The 27,462-nt window shown below is 33.6% G+C and overlaps 2 protein-coding genes and 1 pseudogene across 2 annotated transcripts; 2 read left to right on the top strand and 1 right to left on the bottom strand.

Moving 5' to 3' along the window:
• Nucleotides 1-988: 988 nt before the first annotated feature.
• On the top strand, nt 989-9,813 carry LOC114729659 (dynamin-2B-like; annotated as a pseudogene).
• A 1,878-nt stretch (nt 9,814-11,691) lies between these two features.
• Nucleotides 11,692-15,544, top strand: LOC114729657 (berberine bridge enzyme-like 18). The gene is made up of 2 exons (XM_028916694.1): nt 11,692-11,862; nt 13,751-15,544. The coding sequence occupies exons 1-2, from the start codon at nt 11,692-11,694 to the stop codon at nt 15,380-15,382; spliced, it is 1,803 nt and encodes a 600-aa protein (XP_028772527.1). The 3' UTR covers nt 15,383-15,544.
• A 2,905-nt stretch (nt 15,545-18,449) lies between these two features.
• LOC114729658 (uncharacterized) lies at nt 18,450-26,607 on the bottom strand. Its single transcript, XM_028916696.1, has 13 exons — nt 26,500-26,607; nt 26,167-26,313; nt 25,872-26,054; nt 24,759-24,841; nt 24,401-24,599; nt 23,841-23,962; nt 22,355-22,421; nt 22,042-22,092; nt 21,293-21,345; nt 20,971-21,181; nt 19,828-19,998; nt 18,716-18,777; nt 18,450-18,620 (listed from the first exon to the last, which is right to left on the bottom strand). Exons 1-13 carry the CDS (start codon nt 26,563-26,565, stop codon nt 18,605-18,607), a joined length of 1,431 nt encoding a protein of 476 aa, XP_028772529.1. The 5' UTR covers nt 26,566-26,607; the 3' UTR covers nt 18,450-18,604.
• Between the last annotated feature and the right edge of the window lie 855 nt (nt 26,608-27,462).

Below are 27,462 nucleotides of genomic sequence, written 5' to 3' on the forward strand. Positions count from 1 at the left end.
TGCAGTCTACAGGGAAAGTCTCAGACTGTCCAGGAAGAATTAGTGAAGCTTGGGGGACAAATGACTGCTAGTTCTTCAGGTACCAGAGCTCTAGCTTTGGAGTTATGCCGTGAATTTGAGGATAAATTTCTTCAACATCTTGCAGGAGGCGAGGTTAGTTCCTGCCTTCTCTTGATGAAATAGAGTATTTACTTTATTAACAAGCTACTGCATGGAAAATAATGAACAAGTAACAAACACAGATAAAGAGGGAAAGCCTGTAAATGAAGTCTAGCGAGGCAGTTGTTGGACAACCAAGAACAGAATTGGAGCTGTGTCAATATTTTAAGAATCTCCTATATAAAGATATACAAAGCATGTGATATGTTCAAATTTATACATATTTTGTGCGCTCCCATGCACCTTAGGGACGTTTCTCGAGTCTTGTGATCTTTCACATACTTAGTCTGCAAAAATTGATTGAACTTAAGATTTTTTGCTTCAATACTCAAGAAATAGTTTAAAGAACCGGTATCCTTCAGTAAAAATTCCCTTTCTAGACTATGAACCAGCTCCTCAATCAACTGGTTTAAAATGATGAGATTATCATCTACGTAAACAAATGCTCAACTAATTTCTATGGGGATAATGCAAATGAACAAAGTAGGACCATATTTTCTTGGTTAGAAATCGTTGTTGACTAGAGCTGCTTCCTGTCTCTCAAACAAAGCCTTTGGAGCCTGTTTTAGACTATATAAAGCCTTATTGACTCTGCACACAAGTTACTAATTCCCGTCTTTAAATCCTTGAGGTTGTTGGAGAATTGGAAGAGCTGCTTACTTAAATTGGCATCTTATTTGGTTATCTTGTTTGCTTTTGAGCCCTATCATAATGGGAGACCCTAATATCTGAAGAGTCGTGTGATTAAATCCTTAGGTTACTTTACAGATGTAAGGGTGTTGGCAGTAGCTGGTTTTCAAATCTAGTATTTATCTGTTTTCCTTTACAGGGAAAATGGTTGGAAAGTTGTTGCTAGTTTTGAAGGCAATTTTCCTAACAGGATCAAGCAACTTCCAATTGACAGACACTTTGACATGAAAAATGTCAAAAGGGTAAGTGTTCTTAGAATGCATTTTATTGGTTTTAGGTTGAATCTTGGACTATAACTTCCTAAGGTTCTTGTTTCTTATATGGCCCTTTTAGTTTGTGTGGCAGGTTGTTCTTGAAGCAGATGGATATCAACCATATCTTATCTCCCCAGAGAAAGGTTTAAGGTCCTTAATTAAAGGTGTTCTCGAACTGGCAAAGGAGCCATCACGCCTTTGTGTTGATGAGGTTTGCTTCTATTGAGTTGATAATTTTATTCAGTATGCTAGTTGTATCTTGTATGCTTTGTTTATCAAGATGAGTAAAGATAGCTCGGAAAGATCTTGGTAGAGGCCTGACTATTTGGGAACATTGCAGAAATAAAAATCAAGCACAGTTGGTTGTCTTGGAGGCATTAAAATGAGGAGGGGTCTGGTTAATGATGATTTGGGTATTTGTCTATGTTTCAGGGATTAATCCATCAATTAGTGATCAGAATTCTCTTTTCAGTTTGTTTTTTTGTCTTTATGTTTTATAGTTTCCTTGCAAACCCTTGGGTGTAGACATTTCATTTAGTTTTATGATTGAATAAAATATTAGTAGATCTCCACATGGGGTCAGCTCTTGTGGCAATGTGAGGTGTAGGCAGAGATTAAAGGTTCAAAGCCTTTTGGTGTAACAATTAAAAAAAAAAAAAAATTCAGTAGTTCTTTTTCTGTTTCTCCCTCTTTCTCCGTCTATATATTTATTTCTCCCTTTCTTCCTCCATTTATGTCTCCCTATTTTTCTCTACAATCCCTGTTTTCAACGCATGTTATCGAACTAATTGTTGATATGACGCATAATGTGTCTTTATACTACCACATGCATTTAATTATTATCAGCCCATACAAATAGAACAATTACCTGTGTTTTTTTTTTCCCTATTGATATTCCTATTTAAGCTTCTTTCAAGTGAATTTGTTTGGCAACTATCAAATTAGGTGCATCGTGTGCTTGTGGAATAGTTTCTGCTGCTGCGAATGCTACACCTGGTCTTGGAAGATATGCTCCATTGAAGAGAGAGGTAACAATGCTTCGTGGTAATTATACATAAGTTGGCCCACTCTTTGGATATTTAATTATCATATACCTATCAATTTTTATTAGATTGTGGCAATAGCAAGTTCTGCCCTAGATGCATTAAGAGTGAGGCCAAAAGAATGGTCGTTGCCTTGGTTGATATGGAGCGTGCATTTGTTCCACCCCAACACTTTATTCGTTTGGTGCAGAGGCGGTATGTATAATCTCTTTGAATGCATATGTACATACGATCTTAAAAAATCTTATGCTTCTCAATGGTATCACCTTGTTTTCCCATTCCTACTTGACGCGCTGAGTTTGGATTTGAAACTCATGATAATTCAACACCATGAAAGATTCATGTGACTTGGAACTTTATTGGGAATGAATATTACTCCCTCCGTTTCTTATTATAAGAGACATTTGATGCTTATAGCATGTTTTTATATATAAGAAACACTTAAAAGTTATCTCTATTTTTGTATTGATTTCTTATTTTACCCATATTTATTGTCTCCAACTCACACTCTCTCTCCTTCCCAGTTCTCTTTCTTTTAATAATTTATCATTGTTCTCTCTTATGCTCTCTCTCCTTTTAATGAGGGCATTTTTGAAAAAATTATATTTTTTACACGTTGATTATTTTTAACTAATTTTAACTGTTTTTTTGAATAACGTAATTCAGTTATTCGTCTCTTATAATAACAAACGGAGGGAGTATTTGAGATTCTCAAGATATATAGTGCAAATCTTGAAAGATGATTTCATTCATTGATCACTGAAACATAGAGTACAATTGTTAAATAGGCTGCAATCTATCCCTCATCCTCACGTTTCGAGATATTTTTTATTGAAGAATGATGTGAAAGGAAGGGTTGACTACTGACAGTAATGGGAAAGATAAGAAACAAAGAGAGGAAAAAAGACGTCATGAATCAGAAGCCTAGAAACAAGTAACCAGCTCTTATACCATGACAGACATGAGTGAAAAATTCATTTATGCTATTCATAGTGGGGAGCGTTATACAAATTTATATACAAAGAATAGAAACTATCCTGGGAAATTAAATAAAATGCGCAAAAACTAAATCTCTAAACTAAAGGGGTTGAAATTCCAAGATTCTGTTACAAAACAACAAATAATAGATTACAATGATTACAAATAATATGTAGTAATTATTCTTAGAACCATAATTTGTTACAGTACCTGGGGGCATGGCTTCGTTTCTTACTAACCTTCTTTACATTTATCTTTCGTTATATATATTCCAATAAATAATGAAAATCATAAAGAATTATAATATAAATTTTAAATTTGGTTTTTCACGTTTTTATAAATCTTCTCTGTTTAAATTATTTTTTTTGTCCAAAAGTCATTGTGGTAAAAATCGATGAATACTATGACAATTGACTATTAATTCTTTATTATAAATTCAATTTGTGACTATATTTTTAATATTATATAACATTTTTTAATATTTGAAATAAAATATCTTACTTCGTTGTAAATTATGATTGGTTTGAATTCAACTAGTGAATTTTAAACTAATGCTTTGATTGGTTGAATGACCCGTCTGCTTTTATTATGGAGAACTTATGAGCATCTATTGATTATTATGCTCCAAAAATCTCCTAGGCGTCCACCCAAAAGCCAAAAAGAAAGGTGTAATGATTAGCTAAGATTTTGACTTTTGTATCTCATTTGTTGTCATGCTAATATTATATCCTGCAAAAGCTGGTATTATTTGACTGAACTTCGATATGTTTTAATGCCTGTTTCTGTTGCATTCATCAGAATGGAGAGGCAGCGCCGAGAGGAAGAGCAAAAGCGGCCCTCAAAAAAAGCAGTAGATGCAGAACAGTCAGCTCCAAATAGGGTGTGCGATTATTTAGTTCCTTCAAGGAACTAATGGCTTGCTTTTTGTCTCATCATACCAATGTTAAATTCGCTTACATAGGACACAAATGTGATGGAAACTTGGTTTCCCCTTATAGGATAGTAGTCCTCAAAAAGGTCAACAAAGTGGGGCAACCTTAAAATCATTGAAAGATAAATTTGGTCTACACGACAAAGATGCACAAGAGACATCCAGCTTGAAGATTGCAGGGCCTGAAGGAGAGATAACAGCAGGTTTTTACAAATTCATCCTGACGGTTAATGTGGATCTAACTATATCATTAAGGCCATTCCTCTTGCGGTAGTGTCATTTATTTACTTGGGTTTCTCTTTTCTTCTAATTGTCGTTCTTTTATCCCGGATTAAAAGCTTCAAAAGTCATCTTACTTAAACGAGTTACCTCCTTTTGTTCTGTTGTCATCCTTCTTATCAAACAGCAGCTCGCAATAGATGTATAAATTCAAATGTTGTTATATGCACCTCTTCGTGGTGGCTGATCATCTCATCCCATCATTTTATTTGCATCGGATATTCTTGTCTATGGCTCTACATTCCTGCAATTATCAAAATTGTCAGCTGATAGAGCCGGTGATTTACAAAAGAGTAGGACATCATTTCCCAAGACCTATGGTAGACAATCTTGGAGGGGAAGTGATACAGAGAAGACTAACACCAGTGGTCAAGAGATTTATCCCAAGATTTATAACTGTGAGATTAAAATGGTAAAAGACAAGTCAGGTTAGGTGTTGCCATAGGTATGGATAGAGTTGGTGGGAGTAAAGATTATTTTTTTGGGGTATAAGATTAGCCTTTCCGTGAAAAGGTAAGGGAGTTCAGTCTTTTGGAAGTATAGTGATGTTTGGGAGAGTTCCGACCTCTTGAAAGTTCAGAGTCACTGTGTTGTGTGCCTTTTTTTTTTTTCCTCCTCTGTTTCTTGTTATTTTCATTGTAATTTCTGTATCTTGGTGTAAGAGGGTCAATAGTTTAGCTTGAGTTAGTTATTTCCCTTGTAATATCTTTTAGTTGTTCGGTAAAAGTATCATCCATCTCAAGTTATTTCCATTTTTCTTGCCGTCCATTTGTGGTTTTCGTCTGTCATTGGCTTATTAGAGTTGAGGGCTTTATCATCGGCTTGCTGATGTACCTTTTCTTCTTTTCTCATGTCACTTCCAATTACTGAGTTGCATGCTAATAAATTTGTTCTCATATTTCTCTTATCTGCTTCTGTCATTGGAAAATCTGTCTTCTTTCACAGTTAGACTTGTTTCATTTACAGAACTTTTTATATTGCTGCTTTTGCACTAATTGGTCTTGCACTTATTATTTTAAGTTCAATAATTGAAAGACATTGCTGAAGCACAGGACAATTTTGAATGTTCTGTAGCCGCCACCCCCCCCCCCCAAAAAAAGAAGAAGGAATAAATAAAACTCTTGGTTATCTTTTCAAGGTGATGAGGTTGTTTTATCCTCTCGTAATTCTCTTCATATCTTATAAACCTTGTTTTTCCAGAAGAAAAACATATATTTTCAAGTTAATGAATATTTAGGTGTTTAAACTTACTGTAATTTTCATTAGCAATTCCCTCCTTTAGATATTTCATGCTAAACTACAAATAATTTCTAGACGATTCCTATGTATTATTTTCTCTCTCCATTGGAATGCTAGGTATCATATGAGATAAATGAGTAATTTGAATTAACTTCTTTCTCAGCAATATCTCTTCTGAATGCAGGATATTTATATAAAAAAAGCGGAAAAGGTAATACTTGGAGTAGAAGATGGTTGTTTTGAATGAGAAGACTGGGAAGGTTAGTAAATCATCTTATTTAATGGTCTGATGGTGAGTTTAAGTGAATTTTTTTTTTTTTGGCAAAGAAATCTCATTCTGAAAGAAGAAAGGCGATGAAACCCAATAGAAACTAACGATATTGACATATTGGTGAGGTTCTGATTCTTTCTCTACGTGGAGAAAACAGATGAGAATGAATAGGCTAGTTCTTACCTTAATATAAATTCCTAAAACAAAGTAGAAATAAAGACTAAAAGGATTAGATGGAAACAAGCACCCTCTAGATTTTGAGATGGTAGTGTCTCTTCCAAAAGCTACCAAATTCTTTCTTTTTCCCTCTACGTTTACCCTTTCAATATATAACCTCTTCTAACAAACTTCATCCTTCCTCCCTCCCTGTCCCACCCCCTTCTCTGTCCCCTCACTCATAACATTTAATGGTTTCCAAATCTCCTTCACATGCAGACATAAGGATAATTCTTTGGCAGGGCTCTCTAAGGAGCTGCTTCTACAAAATGGTTTGGGTAATTATTTCCACTTATGTTGTCCCCGTCTCTGAATCTACCTCAAGCTTGGGGGTGAAGGTATGCTAGTACGACCCTTCCTAGGTGGGCTGTAGTTTGGACGTTCCGCCTATCTAAAAGGGTGGTATCTGGGGAGAGGATCTCCTTTAGGGTTGTAGCGGGATGGGAATATAAGTATTTATAAACTCAAGGGAAATGGAAAATTGAATATAATTTAATCAATTGAAAAATTATGTTACCATTTGGGCAAAAGATGATGCTTTAATTTTCAGTAAGGTGATTTTGGCATTACACGAAAGTAACTTCACCAAGTTGTATGATGCCATTTGCTAAGCGTATGACTTAATTTTCTAAATGATTGAACAACTATTTATGATATAATTGGGCATGAGATAAATGGGAAATTCAAGAGCCTCATGTTTGATAATTCATACTGCCATGATAAGTCAAGGCCTCTCATAAATTTGATGTTATCTTTGATCAATTGAAATTTCGCTTTTGGTTTCTCTATGTTACCCATAATTTCTTTTTGCTTTTATTTTTTTAATTATTTGTAAAATAATATTCAAAGCATGTTGCATTAATCATTCCAGCATACGGTATGTGCAAATGCATTAGTATCTGCTAGTGATGCATTGATTTGATGAGGAGAACAATCAAGTCTTGTTTGATGTGCTATGATTTGCCTTGCTGCAGCTTGGTTACACCAAAAAACAAGAGGAGCGACATTTCCGAGGAGTTGTTACTTTAGAGGTATGGATTTCTTAGAGAGCGAAAAATGCCCTTGTTCTTAACAAAATTAATTCGTGGAATGGCGGATATAATGGTCTGCATAAAATTTCTGAATCCTGTTTATTTAAATTGGCAGATGCGTTTAGGATAGTGTAGTAGCCTACAATGGCAGCTCCTAGAGGTTTCAAATAACAAAGAGAAAATGGGTTTATTAAACGATAATATTTAATTTTTGGATGTTCCTTTTTTTAATTTGAATTTTATAACCAGGAATGCAATATTGAGGAGACTTCTGATGATGATGCTCCTGCCAAGGGTTCTAAGGATAAGAAGGCAGATGGGGCTGATTCTGGAAAATCACCAAGCCTCATTTTCAAGATAACAAGCAAGGTCCCCTATAAGACTGTCATGAAATGTAACTCTCTTACTAACATATGCATTCTATCATCGCCCGGCCAAATTATGAATGATTGAATATAACTGAACAATCTATGTCAATGTTGCAACATGCTTTTGGCAGCTGAAAGTGTAGTTGTGTTAAAGGCAGAAAACATGGCTGATAAAGTTGAGTGGCTAAACAAGCTAGGCAATATTGCACATTTTATTAAAGGAGGAGCTCAAACGATAGCTGAATCTGGTTTTCCTATTCGACAAAGTCTTTCTGATGGTTCTCTTGTAAGTTAAAAGCTAACTTATCCTCTCTTATTTGATCTGTATAATAGCAAAATAAAAATTTGCACTCTTTCTTTACCGTACCATAGGGAGAACCAACATGTTGGTTTATTTGGGATTACGCCATTATACAGGAAGAGGTTTCCCAGTGATGCATTTCACCCCTCCCCTGGCCACTGGCCTGGCCAAGATATTTATTCTGAAAATCAGTTATGAATTTCATGAAAGTTATGAATCTCTGCAGCTACATTTTTTTCCCATCTTTTTCTATTTACATACCTAGCCAGTTTACCATGTGTCCAATAAGTTTTTCTTTCTGGCGTCTAGAGTCTATTCTGCAGCTACTGATGTTGAGTACTCTTGTAGGATGCCATGGCTAGAAAGCCTGCGGATCCTGAAGAGGAACTTAGATGGATGACGCAGGAAGTGCGTGGTTATGTTGAAGCGGTTCTTAATAGCCTTGCTGCTAATGTTCCAAAAGTCAGTTTCTTTTATTAGTTGCTATATTTACTGTCTTTTTGTTCATTGCTGTTAATGAAATCATTTAGTTTTCTCTGAGCAGGCAGTTGTTCTTTGCCTAGTAGAGAAAGCTAAAGAAGACATGCTTAACCAATTATATAGTTCCCTCAGGTTCATTCTGTCTCCTCTCTCCTTAGTTTCAATTGAGTTTTCTGTTTCTTGATATGCCAGCAAGCCTTCCCTGCTTTTCTACTTCCATGATTCAAACAACTTTTAATGTTCTTGCAACTCCATTATTATTCTATTACACATTTGAATAAATACTAGGTCTAGTGGGTTTTTCACTTTTGTTTCGATTTTTTCCCAATAAGTATTAATTCCCATCACTTTGAGATAAATATATTCATACACATGATAAGCAGCATTAAATTCAATTATCTTTATCATCTAAACACTTCAAATCTCACAATAAAATTTGGCAGCACTAATTTGATCTGCTAATGTTGACAGTGCCCGGAGCTCAGCAAATATTGAACAATTACTCCTGGAAGACCAGAATGTAAGGAACAAAAGGGAGCGTGTCCATAAACAGTCAACCCTTCTTTCAAAACTCATTAGGCAACTTGGCGTCCATGACAATAGGGCAGCTGCTGCTTCTAGTTGGTCTGATGGAGGGGCAGGTAACACTACGCAAACCTGAATGTTCTTGAGGTTCTCTCCTAAGAAATATGCCGGGTATTGCAATTTACCCGGGTTTTTTAAGGAAGGGGAGAGGATGAGTCTGTTTGGTTGAAGGAGGAAGGTAAAAAATTTTGTCTTTTTGTGCTTCCTTCCCCTCCCCTCCAAATAAGTCGATTTTGACTTACTTTTTTCCAGTGTTATCCCTCCTTACTTTTTTCAATATATATTAATTAGTTATATATATATATATTATATGTGTGAGTATACATATTATATATATCTATTAATATATTAATTAAGTATATATACCCCGCGAGAGCATGGATACCTTGTCAGCGATCAATTTATAGGTACCTATGTAGACTTTCTTTGAACCGTGACTCAAAACTACTCTTTTACGACACCCCCCCTAAAAAAAAAAAAAAAAGCCTGAGTTCACTGTTTCATGTTTTTAACACTTGCGAATCTTGAGCTACCTTAGATAATACAATTTATTGAAATTTAAAATTTAATCAAATATTTTAGTCTGTGCATCACAGGGGAGATAAATTTCTAGTTCCCATTGAAATCAAGTACTATCTATATGAACTTGTACCATAATTTAGTCTAATAATTTCAGTTTCTGGTCATTTGTTCCTTCAGAAAACAACATAGGAAGCTCTGTACCTTCATCTGGTGAGGATTGGAAGTCTGCCTTTGATGCGGCTGCTAATGGTCGAAGTGACTCCTATAGGTATGGATCTGGTGGTCACAGTAGACGTTATAGTGACCCATATCAAAATGTTGAAGTAAGCTCAGGTTCAAACTCCGGCAGTCGCCGAACACCTAACCGATTGCCGCCGCCACCTCCCCAATCTAGTTCTAGGTATTAGATAAAGTTACAAATGATCTTCATAATAATAATTTTGCAATCTTGTGGATGGATGTTTTCAGTTTTGACTGCCTTATATTGAGGCTACCCCACAGCCATTCTTTATAACTAGGCTAAGTTCAAGTGGCTTGGGTTTGTAGAAAAACGTTGGGGTAAATTGCATAGACAAAGTTTATATAAATTTTGAAGTTTAAAAATTTATATAAACTTCACTGAAATTTTATAGACGTTTTTTAAAATTTTTATAATATACACAAATTTTCCTAAAAATAAATGAGATGTGTATTCCCAAATAAAAAATAAATCAGAGAGGCCTAGGTAATTTATTCTTCTTCTTTTTTTTCCAAGTTTGTGCGAGTTTTGAAATTAGAGAGGTTTATGATTCAACAAAGATAGGGAAAAATTTTATATTTTACTTTGTTTTCAAAACAAAATTGCATGAGTTATATATATAATATTAATAAAATTTGCTGAAAATTCATATAATTTATTCTAAATATGGTTTTTTTGAATTTCTTCTCTTGGTATCCTAAGCTAAGGTTATCTTCTAGGCATATCAACGGATTCAGACTAATCCGTAGTGCACTTTATGGGACCCCAAGGCAGCTTGCCTACCACAAACACTGCAATGTTTCCAAGCGGGATTGAATCCCTAACCTTGGTTAAACTAGAACGACTTCCAGCCAGTCGATCCAAGTGTTTGGTGGTATTCTAAATATGGCTTTGACAAAAGATTGTAGTGCGGCATGTCCAATATGTTTTCCTTCAATGGTCAAGATGATAGTGTTCCCAATCGTCCACAATATCATATCTCTTTTTCAACTCCGTCATCTCCTTGCATTTTAAAAAAAAAAAACAAATTATTTTGTAGGTATTTATACTTTTTTAAAAAATTTTAATTTATTATTTGTGTGAAAATTCATAAAAACAAATCATAAAAAACAAAGTTTCTTGTCTAAAAAAATGTTACTACTTAAATTTTGAAATTTTGTTAGTAGAAAATAAAGCTTTAATTATATATAATTTGAACATTTCTCCTATAACTCTTTGTTTAATTTTTCCTTCCAAAACTTTGACCTTAAATGTGTATGCGATTGAAAGTGGCCAAATAGACCAAACAAAACTGATTCTCAAATGTCTATGAGGAGTGAAGGTGACGGTTCCATTTTTAAAACTTGTTGGGAATTGAATATAAAGATTGCAAATTGTTGCTATTGAATGATGCGCTAAGGATCATCCTTATCTTCGGGATGAGCGAATTTAATCTGCATTATTGAAGAATTTGTCCGGAGAAATTATCTAGGGCTCCGTTTGGTCAGCGGGAATTAGCGATCACGAAAACAGAAGGGAAATGGAAATTGGATTTCCCTTTGATTGATTGGCGTAAAAGTGAAGTTATTGGGAAGCAATTTTCAAAGAAGTGCAAATGGCTTTCTTAGTAGACCCAACATTCAAACTTAGAGTCAAGAGTTGACTTGTATTTGTGGCTTATAAAATTGTATTAATCTGTTTTTAAATTCGTATTAGTTGTAAATTTAAATTAAATTCGTGAGTTAATTTATCAATTTTATTTTTTTATCTTATACAATTATGTTCAAAGAACAAAAAATTGGACCATGTATTTCTAGACAGAGATGGTAGAAGTGGGTGTGGCAGTGTAACCAAAGATGCTACAACTAGGTGGATCTGCGATTTTAGCTGCAAGATAATAGTAATTCCTTTGATGATTGCTGGGCTACTGGGGTATCTTGATGACAACTTTTTGGATTAAGGGATACAAAAATATTGATTTTTACAGTGACTATATTAAAGTTGTTAGTATTATTTCAAGGGGTTGTGATGATAATCACCTCTTTAGAGAAATTATTGATGACATTAAACTTTTGTTACAGAGAGATTGACTGATTATTTGTATCATGTGAGTAGGGAGGAAATGGGATGGCGAATAGGATAGAAAGATTAGCCCATAGACTAAAAAATACTTGGATATCATTGGTCAACCAATACTTGGTTATCATTGGTCAACCACCATTTCTTAACCGAGAGGTGGAGATTGATGATGAAGATAGGCTTTGTTCTCTTGTTTTTTGTTCAAGTGTTAACATCCAGGTTTATTCCCCCAAAAAAAAAAGTTGTTAAGTCATGCTGCCTTGTTATAGTCATCGTGGTCTTCTTTTTTTTTTTTTTTTTGATGAGGACCTTTGTATAGTCTTCTATTACCTTCGATCCTTAATATAAGATCTTATTTGATTTTTATTTTGATCCTAATTATAAGACTCTAATCAACTTTGTCTCCTATATATATATTTTTTCTCAAAGTAGTCCCTCTAATAATGATAGTTCTAGCTAATAAACTTGATTAGTAAGGATATTTTAGGGAAAAAAACACCTATTTATTATGAATAACTAACTTAACTTATTTCTTTAATCTCTCTAAATTAATCAATTAGCTATTATAATTAGGACTAGAGGTAGTATTATTTATTTTTTTTGTGGATGCAACCTTCATCCTCTGATTGAAAGTTAGGACTCAAGAAGCTGTAAAAGTGAAGCAAGAGGAAGTTTGAATTTGAAATACATCGAAATCAAATTCTTCTCATTTTTTGGTATTTTAATTATTTAATCATATATTTAGCTATTTATTGTGATAGGGGTAATCTCTTGTGAGCTTACAATATAAGTTTATAATCTAAGTTTACATCCTTGTTATAAGTTTACTTAAATTTGAAAGTTCAATAACCTTAAGTCCAATGAAAAAGGCAAATTTTTCAGGTATCCATTTTTATGAAGAAACCCTTCATCAATAATTTTTTTAGATCTCACATACAGGATTCTTTTAATGGCCAAAATACCCTTCATCATTTTTTAAAAGGTTAATAATATATTTAGTCTCTAAAATTTAACCTCATTTTAGTTTTAGTTCCTAAAATTTTAGCCATATTTGAAATCAATAGTTTTAGTATCTGAGATTTGATTCCATTTATTTTGATCATTATTTCAAGGATTAAAAACATTGTTCTAGTCCAAGGACCAAAAATTTTTAGAAGGATAAAAAAAAAAAACTTCAAGGACCAAAATCACTAGTTTTAAATTTAAAACACCTAACTATTGATTTCAAATTTGAAATATAATTGGTGATGGAATTTCTTGCAATTGTTTCAGTAAAACTTGGGGTCACAAACAAACAAAGACAATACGACATAAAGTTTGGAATATGAACAAACCTCTAAGTTGGAATGAAACATTTTTCAATCGATGATATAAATTACTTATATGGACCATTAACTTGTTTAATTCAAAATGCAATTAATAAGTTGGCCCCACCACAATAAATATCCCTTTTAAATAGTCAATTCAGTTTGGCAACATGTGCACGTGAATTCCAATGAGTTGATCCCAGACAATGCTTTTGAAAATATATACTTCTGACCATAAAAAACGTACACGTTACATTATTATTAATCCGGAACATTACATAAACACATGTAATTACTTACAAGGACCAACTTGTTTAATTCAAAATACAATAAATAAAATATTCTAAACACCCTTGTATTTTATTTTAATTATACATACCTTTCCTATATTTTAAAAAATGTCATATGCATTTGAAAAAAAATAATAAATAAACAAGTTTAGATAAACAAGATTAAAAATTTAGAATTATAACATTAAGTAATTTTATAATATTATAGAAATTAATTAATTTAATTCGGAAGTTTAGCGTATTTTACTCAAATACAAAATTAATAATTTGGCCCTATCACAATAAAAATCCCTTAAAAATAGTCAACTTGTTCTGTCCAGTTTTGCATTAAAATTACAATAAGTTAATCCAACATCATACTTCTACAAATACCTCTAAACCATATAAGACGCACGCACCCGTATGTGTATTATTCACCAATTATTACACAAGCACCTCATATATATGTTTTCGTGTATCCTTCCACTTCTCTCCACACATTAAACTTGTATCCATGGCCATGAAATTCAGAAACCTTTGCTTCTTCTTCCTCCTCTATTCATCACCATTTTCATCTCCATCTCCCCATCAATTTCTCTCTCTTTTGGCCTCAAAGATAGCTTTGTTCAATGTTTTTCCTCAAATACAACAATCACTAATAATAATGCAACTTCGCAAGTCATATTCACCCAAAATGACCCGTCCTATCAACCCATTCTTCACTCTTCCATCAGAAATCTCATGTTCTCACACAAGTCAACCCCAAAACCAATCCTTATCGTCACTCCAAATAACATCTTTCAAATCCAATCTGCCATCACCTGTTCAAAACAACACGGTTTACAGGTTAGAGTTCGAAGTGGAGGTCATGATTATGAAGGTCTTTCTTATACCTCCCATGTTGAACCTTTCATAGTTATCGATCTTTTTCATCTTAGATCGATAAGTATAAACCTTGAAGACGAAACTGCTTGGGTTGAATCAGGAGCAACAGTTGGAGAGTTATATCATGAAATTGCTAAAGCAAGCAGTATCCATGGCTTCCCTGCAGGAAGCTGTCCCACAATGGGCATAGGAGGACATGTAAGTGGTGGTGGATTCGGTACTATTTTCAGAAAATATGGTTTAGCAGCTGACAACGTTGTTGATGCTAAAATGGTGGATTCTGAGGGTAGAATCTTGAATCGAACATTAATGGGAGAAGATCTGTTTTGGGCCATACGAGGAGGAGGAGGATCAAGCTTTGGTGTTATCACTTCATGGAAAGTTAAAATCTTACGTGTCCCCCCAACAGTAACAATCTTTGATATTTCTACAAATGTTCTTGAAGATGATGATGACTCAGCAAAACCATTCATGCAGTGGCAAAATATAGCAGATAAGCTTCCTGGGGAGATTTTTCTTCATGCAGTAACGGGAACTGGAAATGTTAATCTGAATGGTTCATCTTCTAAAACTACTAAAATTTCTTTCACAGGATTGTATCTTGGAGAAGCTGATAAGGCTGTGACTTTGATGAGTGAGAATTTTGCAGAATTGGGTTTGCAGAGAAATAACTGCAAACAAATGAGTTGGATTCAATCTGTTCTTTATTTTGCAGGATACTCAGTGAACTCCTCCATTAATGTGCTACTTCAAAGAAACCAAAAATCTCAGATCAGTTTCAAAGCAAAATCCGACTATGTAACGAAACCTGTTCCTTTGTCTGGTTTGAAAAGGCTATGGAAGATTCTATTATCTGAGGATAATCCTCCATCGTTGATACTGACACCTTATGGAGGAAGAATGAGTGAGATTTCAGAATCAGAAACCCCATTTCCACATAGAAGAGGGATCATATATGGGATTCAATATTATGTGTCGTGGGATTCGAATAATAATAATGGGACGACAGACAAATATTATTTGACGATGATGAGAAGATTGTACAATTACATGACACCGTATGTTTCGAAGAATCCGAGGGCTGCGTATTTGAATTATAGAGACTTAGATTTGGGGGTGAATACAGGTCTAAATACAAGCTATGAAGAAGCAAGATCTTCTTGGGGATCTAAGTATTTCAAGAATAATTTCCAAAGATTGGCTAAAGTGAAAGCTTCTGTTGATCCTGGCAACTTTTTCTGGAATGAGCAGAGCATACCTCCTTTGACTGTTATCTGATAGAAGACACACACACACACACACATATGGAAATTTAGGTTTGTTGATTCTTAATTATTGTCGATGGAGTTCTAGAGTTTCAAGAAAGAATTGTTGAATATCCAAACTCTTCTGTCAGCAAATATGAATATGATGAATAATAAAGGGAAGTTTATTTTATTATTGGCCGGACCCACCAATTTTACTAATGTTTAAATTTCATTTGTATCATTTTTCAAATTCGTAGTCAAATTTGTATTGCATGTTTTTCGACTAAATGATAAGGACTGTATTATTTATGACTTTTTTTTTCCAGAAGAATTATTATGAAGGAATGTAATTACCGAAAACTCCCACAAGCAGCATGTGATAACAGATTCCGGGACAGAAAATAACTATGGATCCATAATACTCAATTATTATTAGTAAGACTTTTTTATTACTACTTTCGGTTCTTAATATAAGATCCCGTTTGACTTTTGTGTTGGTCCTAAATATAAGATCCCAATCCATTTTGTCTCTCATATTTACTCAATTTTTTCCAAGATAGTTCTTTTAATAATTAGCCAACACACTTGATTAGTAAGGATATTTTAGAAAAGATAACACTTATTTATTACAAATAACTAACTTAACTTCTTTTCTTAATTTTCTCAAATTAGTCAAGTGACTATTATAATTAGGACCGGAGGTAGTATTAAATTCTTTCCTTGAGGTTTCATAATGATTTTTTTCCATTTTTTATTAACATATTGAGAGGGTTTGAAACCCTTAACCTCTATTCTTATCTTACCCCACCCTTGGTATATAAGCCAGCATGGAGAATTTTATATTGATAATTAATTAATATTTTAATGATGATAATGTGATAGATGTTGTATTTAATATTGATATTGGTATTGAGATTAATAAAATTATAAATATCATAATCAGGCAAAGACGACATTAGACGTGAAATTAGAATTCTGAACAAACTTGGAGTTCTAAAGTCACATCGTCAGGCTGCGCTAGGTAATGACTATTATTTTTTGAAAGGAGAGCAAAAGACCAAAATATTAATTACTTATGAAGACCAACTTGTTTAGTTCAAGGATGATAATGGAAGATATTAACATTTTAAAAGGAGCTTTGGAAGAGTGAATATTGAATTCTTGATTTTCTTTTAAAACAATCTCTCGTGTATTGTACAAGCTAATTAAATTCTAGTTTTACCAATGTATTGATAGGGACAGTATTTTGAATAGAATATGTGGTTAGCAAAAGAAAAAAAAAAAGAATTAACTAATGGAATAAATTATGCAAAAAAGAATAAAGTATTGTAAATATTTGCCCCGCAGTTCAACAAGTGTTGGTCCTAATAAATGAGGTTATGGTATGAGATCTTAATTCAGTTTGAATTTATGTGAATATAAGAAAACGTTTTTGGAATCGCTACTTCTAATTAAATCCGACAATGCTCGAATCTAGTCTAATTAGATAGCAATATAAAAAAAAAAAAATCACCCCACAAACTTGGTGATAAACAGCTGAGATTTAGATTTTCATTCTTATGGAAATACCTATAGTTAATTAATACTATCTTCAGTTCTTAATATAAGACTCAATTAACCAATTTGAAAAAACTTAAGAAAATTACTAAACTGTTTTAAACTATTTATATTCATTTTTTTTTTCCAAATTAATTTACCCCACTTACAAATTAATATATAATATAATAATCTATATGAGTATTTTAGAAAGGTCATGTAATATATGCTATAATTAAATAATCTAATAACTTTCTAAATTTCTCTAAATTGGTTAATTAGATCTTATATTAAGAAGCAGATTAATAACTAATTCTGTATGGTCGAGTGTGTTTATTGAAAGAATCAGATTATTTGATTTGATTATCCAATATTTAAAGTTTTTTTCCTACTATTGAAACGTAAGCATACATATGATGTTGGAATAACTTTTTATGAAATATCATTAATGCGTAGAAATACAGTAGAACAAAAAAAAAATGTAACTCAAATTGTTCATATTTTCTTATTCTAAAGATTAAAAGGTAGAACAGTAGATTAAAAAGTAGAACAATAATAAGCTTTTTATTTCTAATAAATAATAGGGAGAATTACAATGAGGTTCTAAGAAGAAAAATAATTACAAAATAAGTTCTAAAAGTTATCATTTCCCACTTTAAAACTTGTCAAGCCGTTTAAGTTGTTATTAAGACTTTTTAATAATTATTTTCCTTCTTTGAGGCCTTATTGTGATTCTCCCTAAATAATATAAAATAAACAAGAACATTAAATATATAAGCTTTTTCTGAGAAGAAAATACCTACCTAAACAAGTTTTTCAATTCATGTAAGCAGAAAACAGTTTTTTTTTTAATTTTTTTTTTCAAAAAGTAATCAATCAGGGCAAAATAATTTATCCTCCTTAATTATTTAAAAAATCTTGTCCAAAACATGAACGTCATTTCTGCATGAAGATTGAAAAAGGTCATCAAATAAGCCAAACAAAATTGACATACTATATCAACGCAGACGAGGGACACTTTATCTTTCAAAATGGCGAATCGAATATTAATCTAAAATTGTTTGCAATTGGATGACGACCAAAGTGTTGGGAAAGTTTCTCAAATGAATTGCTATTTTCAACTGTCAAAGCTTGAACGTCTCCCTTCTAATTGGTCTGACCCCAAAATAGTCTGCTCCGGGCATAAATTTTGGAGAAAATTGCTGAGAAAAATTACAATCAAGTTTCGAAAAAAGAATTTAATTATCTTAAACCCATTGACAAGTGAAAAACATGAATAGAAAATAACAACAGATTCATACCAGTCACTTATCATTAGAATTTCATCATAATTAATTTCCTTCCTCAAACCTTGCGGTAATTCTCCCAAATTGCTATGATGCTTGAAAAAGAAATATAATCATCAGAAAAATCTAAAGATACGTGAATATTATGCAATGACAAGTTTTAAATTAGAAAATAATAAGTTCATACTATTTGTTCATTATAGATTAGGAAATAACAAGTCCAGATATCTATAACTTTTTGCCTAAATGGACACCATCGTTTCAATGAACACCAAATTTAACTTAAAATTCAATATTTATCAATTAATCTTATTTAAATAAATCATTTCTTCCTTCACTTCTATATCATTGGCCCAAGTGCCAGTTACAGCTGCGCTAGTTATTATTGGCAGCAAATGCCTAAAGACATGGATGGTCACCGCTTCAGCATGTTATATACAATAATCCCTGAAAAAAATTAATAATTACAGAGTAAAAACAACCATATACATATATAAATATATATTTACATATAAAAGTTGTTATTGTGTCAATTTGTTTCCCCCCTCAGGATATCTTCCTTGAAAGGGCCAGAATCATGTAAGAGATTAATAACAAGCTTCACCTGTACAAAAGACAAGAAATCAAAGTAAACAAAATTGCAAATCATCAGGGTTAGATGAAGAGGGGTAATAATGACCTTTCACAAGAAAGGCTACACTTGAAAAGGGAATGAAACTGTCATTAAAAAGTATGTCTTTGGACTTTCTGGAAGAATTCGGTCGGTACCAAGAAAATGGTTACATTACATCCTTCGTCATACAAACGAGAACATAACCTCTTATCTAGACGCAACATTAACAGGAGATAATCTTGAGGTATGATCCAAAGTTGGAGATACTTGGTTTTCTGATCTTATTTTGCTTACTGCAGTTGTTTTTTAGTCATGTAGTCAGAGAGTTGCATCACAGCTCGTCAAGTTAACCAACAAGTTTCTAGAGTTTGGCCCCTGTCTGGCAGTTTATTTTTATCCAAATGTTTATTTCATGGTTGGAAATTTCCTACAATTGCTTTCATTCACGAGTGTTTGTTGTTTGGACTGCTTTTTATCTTTTATGCTTGCGTATGCTTATTTTGGACTTCTTGTATGTTGTTTTTAATTGATTCTTTTATAAGGGGGAAAAACAAGTTTCTAGCCTAAGAAGAATAAGTTCCAGAAACAGAAGTTTTATCCCGACTAATATGAATTTGATACTTGTATTAGATACAGCAAAACAATGAAAATTGAATCTGAATAATACACATCATTTTGCCATATATCTATGTCAATGCTGGAACCTTTTAGACTCTGCCCACATGGGGCCTACCTTAGACAGCTTGGAATGAATGATTTCCCAACCCAGTTTAGTTGGGAAGTTTGCTGCTAAAACAAGGTTCTTATAAGGGACTTTTTCGGAGTTCGTTAGTTAAATTTGAACCTGATAGAATTGTTCTATATTCTCTTTTCTTTTCTCCTCTTTTCTGTCTATTCCATTCTTGGCCATTATATCAGTTAATTGTATTTAGTCCTTAACCCTTCCAAGAGTGAGAAAAATAAAGTGGAAAAATTGCATATCCTTTCAAGCACGGCATATAGTTCCAAAAGAACGCACATGTCAGCTGACAATTATCATACCTGAGAAGCTTCACGGATTAAGAAGTCTTCAATAGGCTTCCTAAATCCATTATCCGTCAGGTAGTGGCAGCTATAAGTTGTCACTGGCATATAGCCTCGCTGGATCTTATGCTCACCCTGAGCTCCAGCCTCTACTGTTTGAAGATTGAGTTCAATCGCGGCTTCAATAGCCTGTAACGCCAAACAGTGCAACAACTACATTATATGCTTCCATGAGCTATATACTACATCTTATTTGAGATCTTGGTGAACCATCAGTAATTCGAGGATCCAATCAAGGAATAAGGAGACATGAAAGCGCCAGAAAACACTTGAGAAACAGAGTCTCACTCAAAGATTGTGATTGAGAATTTAGAGTAAACCGTTGTGTAAACAACCCAAACCTCTGTGATTTTGTGCAACTGCTAGCGTCATAATAGGGCTGTTTTGAATTTCTTTTATTGGGAACTAATTTGTTTATCTATACAACATTAGTATAAGAGATAAAATCATTAAGAGTGTAGTGTACTTGAACAGGAGATAATGGAGAAGACCCAGTTTGGGAATCGTTAAGGATTTCTGTCCAACTCTCTGAAATCTTCTTTCATTCGCATTTTCAAATTGGGGGATTTTGGAGGAGAAAATTTTGCCAATCAAGGAAAAGGGAAAATTATCATCTGATCATATCTTCTACTTCCTTCTCTCCACTTTCCTGTTCTTTGTACTCCTTTCATTCTCCTCCCAATTCCCAAGCATGCTTATGATTTCAAAACTTCTTTTTTTCCATTTTGTTACTGAAACTTGAAGACAAGCTGCAATGCAAACAATCTAAGAAAACAAGGAAAAGCTAAGACAAGTAAAACAAGAGGGGAAGAAGGTGGAAACTGGAAATGTTACAACGCGGATAAATATCAATGCAACTAGCATCAAAATCACATTCATGCTAAATAGCTTCGACGCTTGAAAAAGCAAAATACACTAATACAGAGTATAAAATGAGAAACATCCTTTTCTTTCAACACCAGAAACTGTTGGTGTAAGCCCTTACTGAGGTGAAATGAAAATTTAAGAAGAAAAGGAAATAAACTAGAGAATATAAACAGAATATACAAGGTAAAATAATAATAATAATAATATTAAACTCCTAGAAAAATGATGGTGTACCTGGTAATAACATGCTTCAAAATGCAAACTTGGATAATAACTCCGAGGGCTACATCCCCATAGCCGCCCATATAAAGTATCTCCTCCAATGAGATTTAGAGCTCCTGCAACAAGTTCATCTCCTTCTTCTGCAACAACTAGCAATACCTGATCTCCCATTTTTGATCCCATCTCATGAAAAAATTCCCTTGTCAAGTAAGGGCTACCCCACCTATAATATAAAGCAACAACAATGTATAAGTATCAATATTTGATACATCCCCATATCATCGGTGTGATTTGATTCTTTTCAAAATGAAAGATTCAATCATAAGGAACAGACTTGTTATCAGTTGTGTTCCTGTAGAACTTATAGAAGGAGTCCCAGTGCCTTGCCTGCCAATACAAATTCACAACAGAGGGAATAAGTTGAAACAATACGACTGTGAAGTTTGCCCAATAATATACCAGAAGTAAAATTTGCTTAATGGAAAGATAAAGTTATTCACATGGATGTGCAATATAAAAGTACACACCAAAACTGACCAGTGTCGGTCACTAAAATATTATTAGAAGCATCAAGACTTTTCCAACAACCACAAGCTTTTCAGATCAATTCTTGCCGTGAAAGAAAAATCTTATCAAAAAGAGGAAGACAGTAGAAACAAAAAGTCGAAATTACATCCTCCTAGAGGAAAAAAATACACAAACAAGATTATTAGTAACAAGATATTCTTCAATCACATTGCATATCTGGATTCAAGATCAGAATAACACAAAGGAAGAGCAACAGAATGTGGCCACACATAAATCCCTACCACCACATCAAATATCAGAGTTCCAAGGAAAATATAAATATGAGCATTCACTCCAACCAAACACACCAAAGGACTGCAAACGACTGCATGACACCACACAATTGTACACATTAACAGAGAAAGAAATTTTAACAAAGAAGAAAGTTACAGGAGTAGAATGAGACATCTCTAACAGGAACGTCATAAAGAATATGCAAAAAGAAAGGAAAAAAATAAGAAAGAAAACAAACGCACACAAAAACCCTTAAAACCTACATAAGACTAATAAAAGTACCTTTATTTCATAACCCCGGAGCCGTTTCATAATCAAGTTCTGTGCGGAAATCTGCACATAAAAGTTTCTATAATAATGTAGCCAACAAATAAACTCAACTGCTTTGATGTTATCTAAGATACACCACCATTATACTACATGAGGTGAACCCAGAAATGAGAACAATTGCTGCAACAATTCAGAATCAATTTTTTTTCCCCCATCATGCTGTCACAAAGAGTATGAAAAGGAAAACTGCTAGCGGATTTGTACATTGAACACATTTTAAAATTTTTCTTTCCATCTCACCAAACCTTCAACAACAAAGACCAACCTTTTTGCGCTCTTGGCGAATATTTTTTCTTTTACTTTGCTTCATGTCCATCAAGAACTCATCAAAACTGCCAGTTAGAGATACAAAACAAAATGAGATTGACTGATACAAAAAAGTAATCTTATAACTCACCACAGGAGCCAAAGTTAAATTACTGATGTATCATACTGATTGACTGCATCACACACATCATGTCACTTTTTTAATAGATTGAAGATCTGACAAACAAAGTTGGATTCCTTCCATGGTCCAGTATTTTAAGAAAGACAGATGTTAATTCAAGATCAGAGATGCAGCCATTTGACACGGGGAAAAAGAAAGAAAAGAAACAGTATTTAACGTTCCTTTGATGTCGTACAAATTCAATGTTAAAAATAAAAATATCTAAAAGGAATCAGAGTTCAGAAAGCATAAAACTATAATTGGAGCTAAGAAAAAGTTGACTGTCAGAGATAAGTGATATAGAGCAATTGAATAATAGTCTTTTTGTGAGAAGGAACAATGAACAAGGACATTCATGACCTGGAAAAATAAAATAAGAAAAATGACGAAGGACACATGAGCTTGAAGAAACAGTATGTGTAAGCAAACAAACCGAAACCTAGTTTGCATCACAGTAGCTTGTAATGCTTCCTTGAATTTTACTGCCTTCAGAAACTCTTAATAGCTTCAGACAAATGACATTGTGCCAGAGTGTTTTACTTATAGGAACTTGTCACCAAGCTATTGAAAATTACATGCAATCATCAGCTCATTTCAAGGGGAGGCTTCCATTACATGTTTGGCAAATGCCAGGGAAGAAAAGTAGAATAACTATTCTAGCTCCAAGCCTTGCCCACCTTGAAGGGAAGTATTGGAAATCATGTGATTAATAGAATTTTTTGCCAAATGATGAAGTATTAGTTGACTTGTTTCTATTATGTTTTCATGTCTTCTTAGAATCTTTTTTATGTTTGGTTCAGTCCTCAAATTTATTTTAAATATTGTTTTGCTGCTCAATATATGGTTATTCTTGGGCCTTTAATGGGTAGACTCGTCAAAAGAATCACATGAAATTACAGGAGTTAATGGGCTGAGGTGGTTTCATTTCATTATTTGCTTTCAGTATTTGACTCTTTAGTTTGCATCTATGTTCCTATCGTTTTCCTTTCATGGTTGAGGTGTTTTAGTGGTTCAGTTGTGGCTTACTTCCTCCTATATGTAGCAACCATTAGTTCAAAATAAAGAACCTCTTCAAGTCATCATTTTCTGGGGGGAAAAAAGAAAATCTTCAGCTTCTTTTGAGAGAGACCCCCCGGGGGGGCCTCAAGTTGAGGAAAAGAAGTAAAAGACGCTCATCAGAAACTCCAACTCAATTTCTCTCAGCCCAGATACAAAATTAGAATGCCTAGATGAAGCCAAAATGTATGCCAAAACAAACATACAAACCGAACGCATTCTAAGAACATTTTACACTGCCAAAGATGGGGCACATATAGTGATTCACCTTTTATAGTTACGATTTTTCCAGTGGTACTGCATTCCCATCCTCTGTAGAAAACCTTTTTCACCAAGCCTGTTCCACTCATTTTCAGTGGGGAAAGTAATATGCAATGATGAAAGCTGAGACTGTCAGGAAAATTAAGCCAGATTAAAAATGCATGGCAGATGTTCATATTAGAACAACAACCAAACGGAAATTAAGGAAACAAAATATAACAAAATCTTTCTATGCAAGAAAATGCAGATGGAAGTGTAATGGTCCTCCTAACCTTTAATACTTTCACTGAGCAGCAGCATAAATGCAAGTTAAGAGAAAATTCTAGAACTAGAAGTAGTCAATAAGAAACAATTTTCTAAACTCTGTCAAGAGTAAGAATTCAAGTCTCATATTAAGGGTCAATAATGAGAGCAGTAAGACATATGAACATGACATTAATTATAATGACAATGCTTCAACTGGTAGTGATAAAGTGACAAATTAAATATACGAAGGGATACTGGTAGAACAGAGGGTATTTCTACAACTACTTGCTGAAAGTTAAGGCCCTATGATAAATCTGATACCTTATCAGTCAGATCCTTCATTGCAGATACTATAATGTCAAAGACTTGATCCTTGTATGAGGTGTTACGAACTAGAATCCTTGGACCAGTTACTGGAGTGAATGGCACAGAGCATTGTAACTTTGGGTAATATTTTAACCCATAGCTATAATATGCATCAGCCCAAGAATGATCAAAAACAAATTCACCATATGAATGGCTGCAACCAAATCAATAGGTGAGAAGACAGACAATAGATAAAAGGTTAGATAAAAGCTGTAATACAAAGCAGCTGGAAAATTACTTTTAGAACAATAGACAAGCTCCATAATGAACTAGAAAATAACTTGCCGCATGGATGATGTAACAGATGCCAAACCTTTTAAGATAGAGTAGGACAACACCTACAATCTTGTTGTCTTCATCCTTGGCAATGATGTGGCGGGGCATCCATCCTGTTTCCTGAAATTGTGAGCAATAATAAGAAAATTCAGATGTTTTCACAGTATCATTGACAGTTTGGCACTGGTAATATGAAGAAAAAGTTGCGGTAACATCAACCATGGACCCTGAATGGATACAAACAAAATGTTTGAGGATGAAAAAGAAGAGAAATTCCTGAGAAATGAAAGACGTGTTTATTCTTGCTTTACAGACAATTGGTTTTATCAAACACCAAATAGCATCCAAGGTATTGTTAATAGAATCTCATTTTCGTTGCACACAAAATGACCATCTGAACAACATGGAAATTAGTAGCAACATGTCTGTGAATAACGATGACAGATCAAAGGATAAAAAAAACTAATTAGGACTCTGAAGCCTAAGAAATACTCATGATTTTAAAGAGAATCCAGTCAATTGTGATCATCAAGTGAAGCAATCCACAAATGGCAAGAAGGATAAAACCATTTGATTTGATTTTAAGAGATCTCAAATGCATTAACGTAGAATATTCTGGTATCCATGGGGTCAATGTACTAACCCAACCATGTATTCCATCTGCGACGAGAGAATGCAAACATAAAAGAGCAGTCTGGCTCAGAATATGATAGAACTTACAGTTAAGGAGATTATCATGAAATAGGAGGATAAGATAACATGACTAATAATAGATACAAAGAAAACCATTAATTCAGAAGGGGGGAGTGGGGGAGGCTTGATTTTGGGCCCCCGGAGGGATTTTGCTTCCTTAGCATTTTCATCTTTGACTTAGCAACATTGAACCTATTCCAAAATTGTCAGATTTACTTACAATGGAGGTTACAGAGTTTACATTGAATGATCCATGGTTTTAGTATAAAAGGGGACCCCCTGGGGGGTTAGGGGGGTTACCCGTTGATATTAGCTAGTCCAACATATTAAGCTATAACATGGCACAGCAGATGAATTAAAAAAAAAAAAAACAGACAGAACCAAGAGCTATATACTTCCTAGCCGTTCAGATGACACGTCATTATAAAAAGATAAATAGAAGCTAAGATTTCCACACCTTCACTGCACTTCCGGAATCCTCCAAACTTGATAAAAATCCATGGGTAAGAAATGGATTGAACTTTTCAGTGCCCGTGGCATCCAGAGCACAAGCATCCCATTCACTGGATGCTACCTCTGAGATAGAAGATACAACTGAAACTGTTATGGTTTTGGGTTGTGCCAGCTTCACCATTGTGTCCTGAGCACACAAGTATCAATGAAAGGGCAACAGGTTGAGCATATCACAAGCAAATACAACGGATAAATCTTCAACGACAAAGAACTATGAAAGGACCACTTAAATAAAACACCTCTGAGCCAGACCCTGTCAAAGTAAACTGTCCCAAAACAGAATCCATTACTTGTGCTTCCCTGGACCTTCTAGACTGCCAAAAAAGTGCACTGATTCTAGATGGCTGAAATGAATTCCCCATACACTGTCCAGAGAACAGATTAGCCTACAGCGAAATTATCATTTGCAAAATCAGTAAATCTGCAAAACATCAAAGAAACTAAATATACCAAGAACTACACAGAGTTAATAGCATGGGCATAAGAAGGTATATATAGACTTATGCACTACTTTGAAACATCATTCGCCATTTTTCCCACTCAAACACAGAAGCCAAATCACGCGGACTTACAGAGCGAGTTGCGAATTTGTGACCGAGAAATGGAGAAGGCTTGCACCAGTTCACTGCTACTGCCATGGCTCCAAGACCCCGGGAGCACAGATCTTTCTCGCTCTTCCTCTCCTACCACTGGGGTGGCATTGTTGAATTTGTAAGTATCGCTGAAGGTTTTTTTTTTTTTGGGAATAAAAAACAAGAAAAAATTGGGAAAAACAATGAACCAGAGGGATTGACGACTAATTTCTGCCACGTTGCAAATTCTTGGAGGCAGATATCTGATCAAGGCCTGCATTGTTTCATAGTTTCTCTCCTGGCAAAATATTACGCGGGGAATGGGTTAACGTTAATTTCTTTTTTTGAGTGAATTTAACGTTAATTTCTTTTTTAGCATGAATAGTTAAGATTAATTAATTAGATGTCATAAATATATTAAAAATGCATCTTTTTTTTCAATGATCCAGCATTTTTATTAAAAATGAATTAAGATTAAAAATTACAGCTGAAAACTGAAATCATAGAAGATAGTCTAGAAAATGTTTAAAATGATTACTGAAAAATTGAAAACCATTGAAAATGTTAAAGATAAATATTAAAAACATGAAAGATAATTACTAAAAATGTGAAAAAAGGAATGATAAAAAATTAACTCAGAAAATACTTTAAAAATAGAATTACACTTAAAAACTATTTTAGAGTATTTTTATTAAAAATGATCCAGCATTTTTTATAAAATGAATTAAGATTAAAAATTACAGCTGAAAACTGAAATCATAGAAGATAGTCTAGAAAATGTTTAAAATGATTACTGAAAAATTGAAACCATTGAAAATGTTAAAGATAAATATTAAAAACATGAAAGATAATTACTAAAATGTGAAAAAAGGAATGATAAAAATTAACTCAGAAAATACTTTAAAAATAGAATTACACTTAAAAACTATTTTAGAGTATTCAATTCCGCTGAAAAAATATTTT

This window comes from Neltuma alba, unplaced genomic scaffold, assembly GCF_004799145.2.
Source record: "Neltuma alba isolate B1F8T4 unplaced genomic scaffold, ASM479914v2 tig00012661_pilon, whole genome shotgun sequence".
In the NCBI taxonomy this organism is placed as follows: domain Eukaryota; kingdom Viridiplantae; phylum Streptophyta; class Magnoliopsida; order Fabales; family Fabaceae; genus Neltuma; species Neltuma alba.

Coding starts and splice junctions, on each gene's coding strand:
- LOC114729657 (XM_028916694.1), top strand. CDS start 11,692: ATGGCGAATAGGATAGAAAGATTAGCCCATAGACTAAAAAATACTTGG. Junction 11,863..13,750: donor GTTCAAGTGTTAACATCCAG/GTTTATTCCCCC, acceptor CATGAAATTCAG/AAACCTTTGCTTCTTCTTCC.
- LOC114729658 (XM_028916696.1), bottom strand. CDS start 26,565: ATGGCAGTAGCAGTGAACTGGTGCAAGCCTTCTCCATTTCTCGGTCAC. Junction 24,600..24,758: donor GTCCTACTCTATCTTAAAAG/GTTTGGCATCTG, acceptor ATTTGGTTGCAG/CCATTCATATGGTGAATTTG. Junction 23,963..24,400: donor TGAAGGATCTGACTGATAAG/GTATCAGATTTA, acceptor TTTTCCTGACAG/TCTCAGCTTTCATCATTGCA.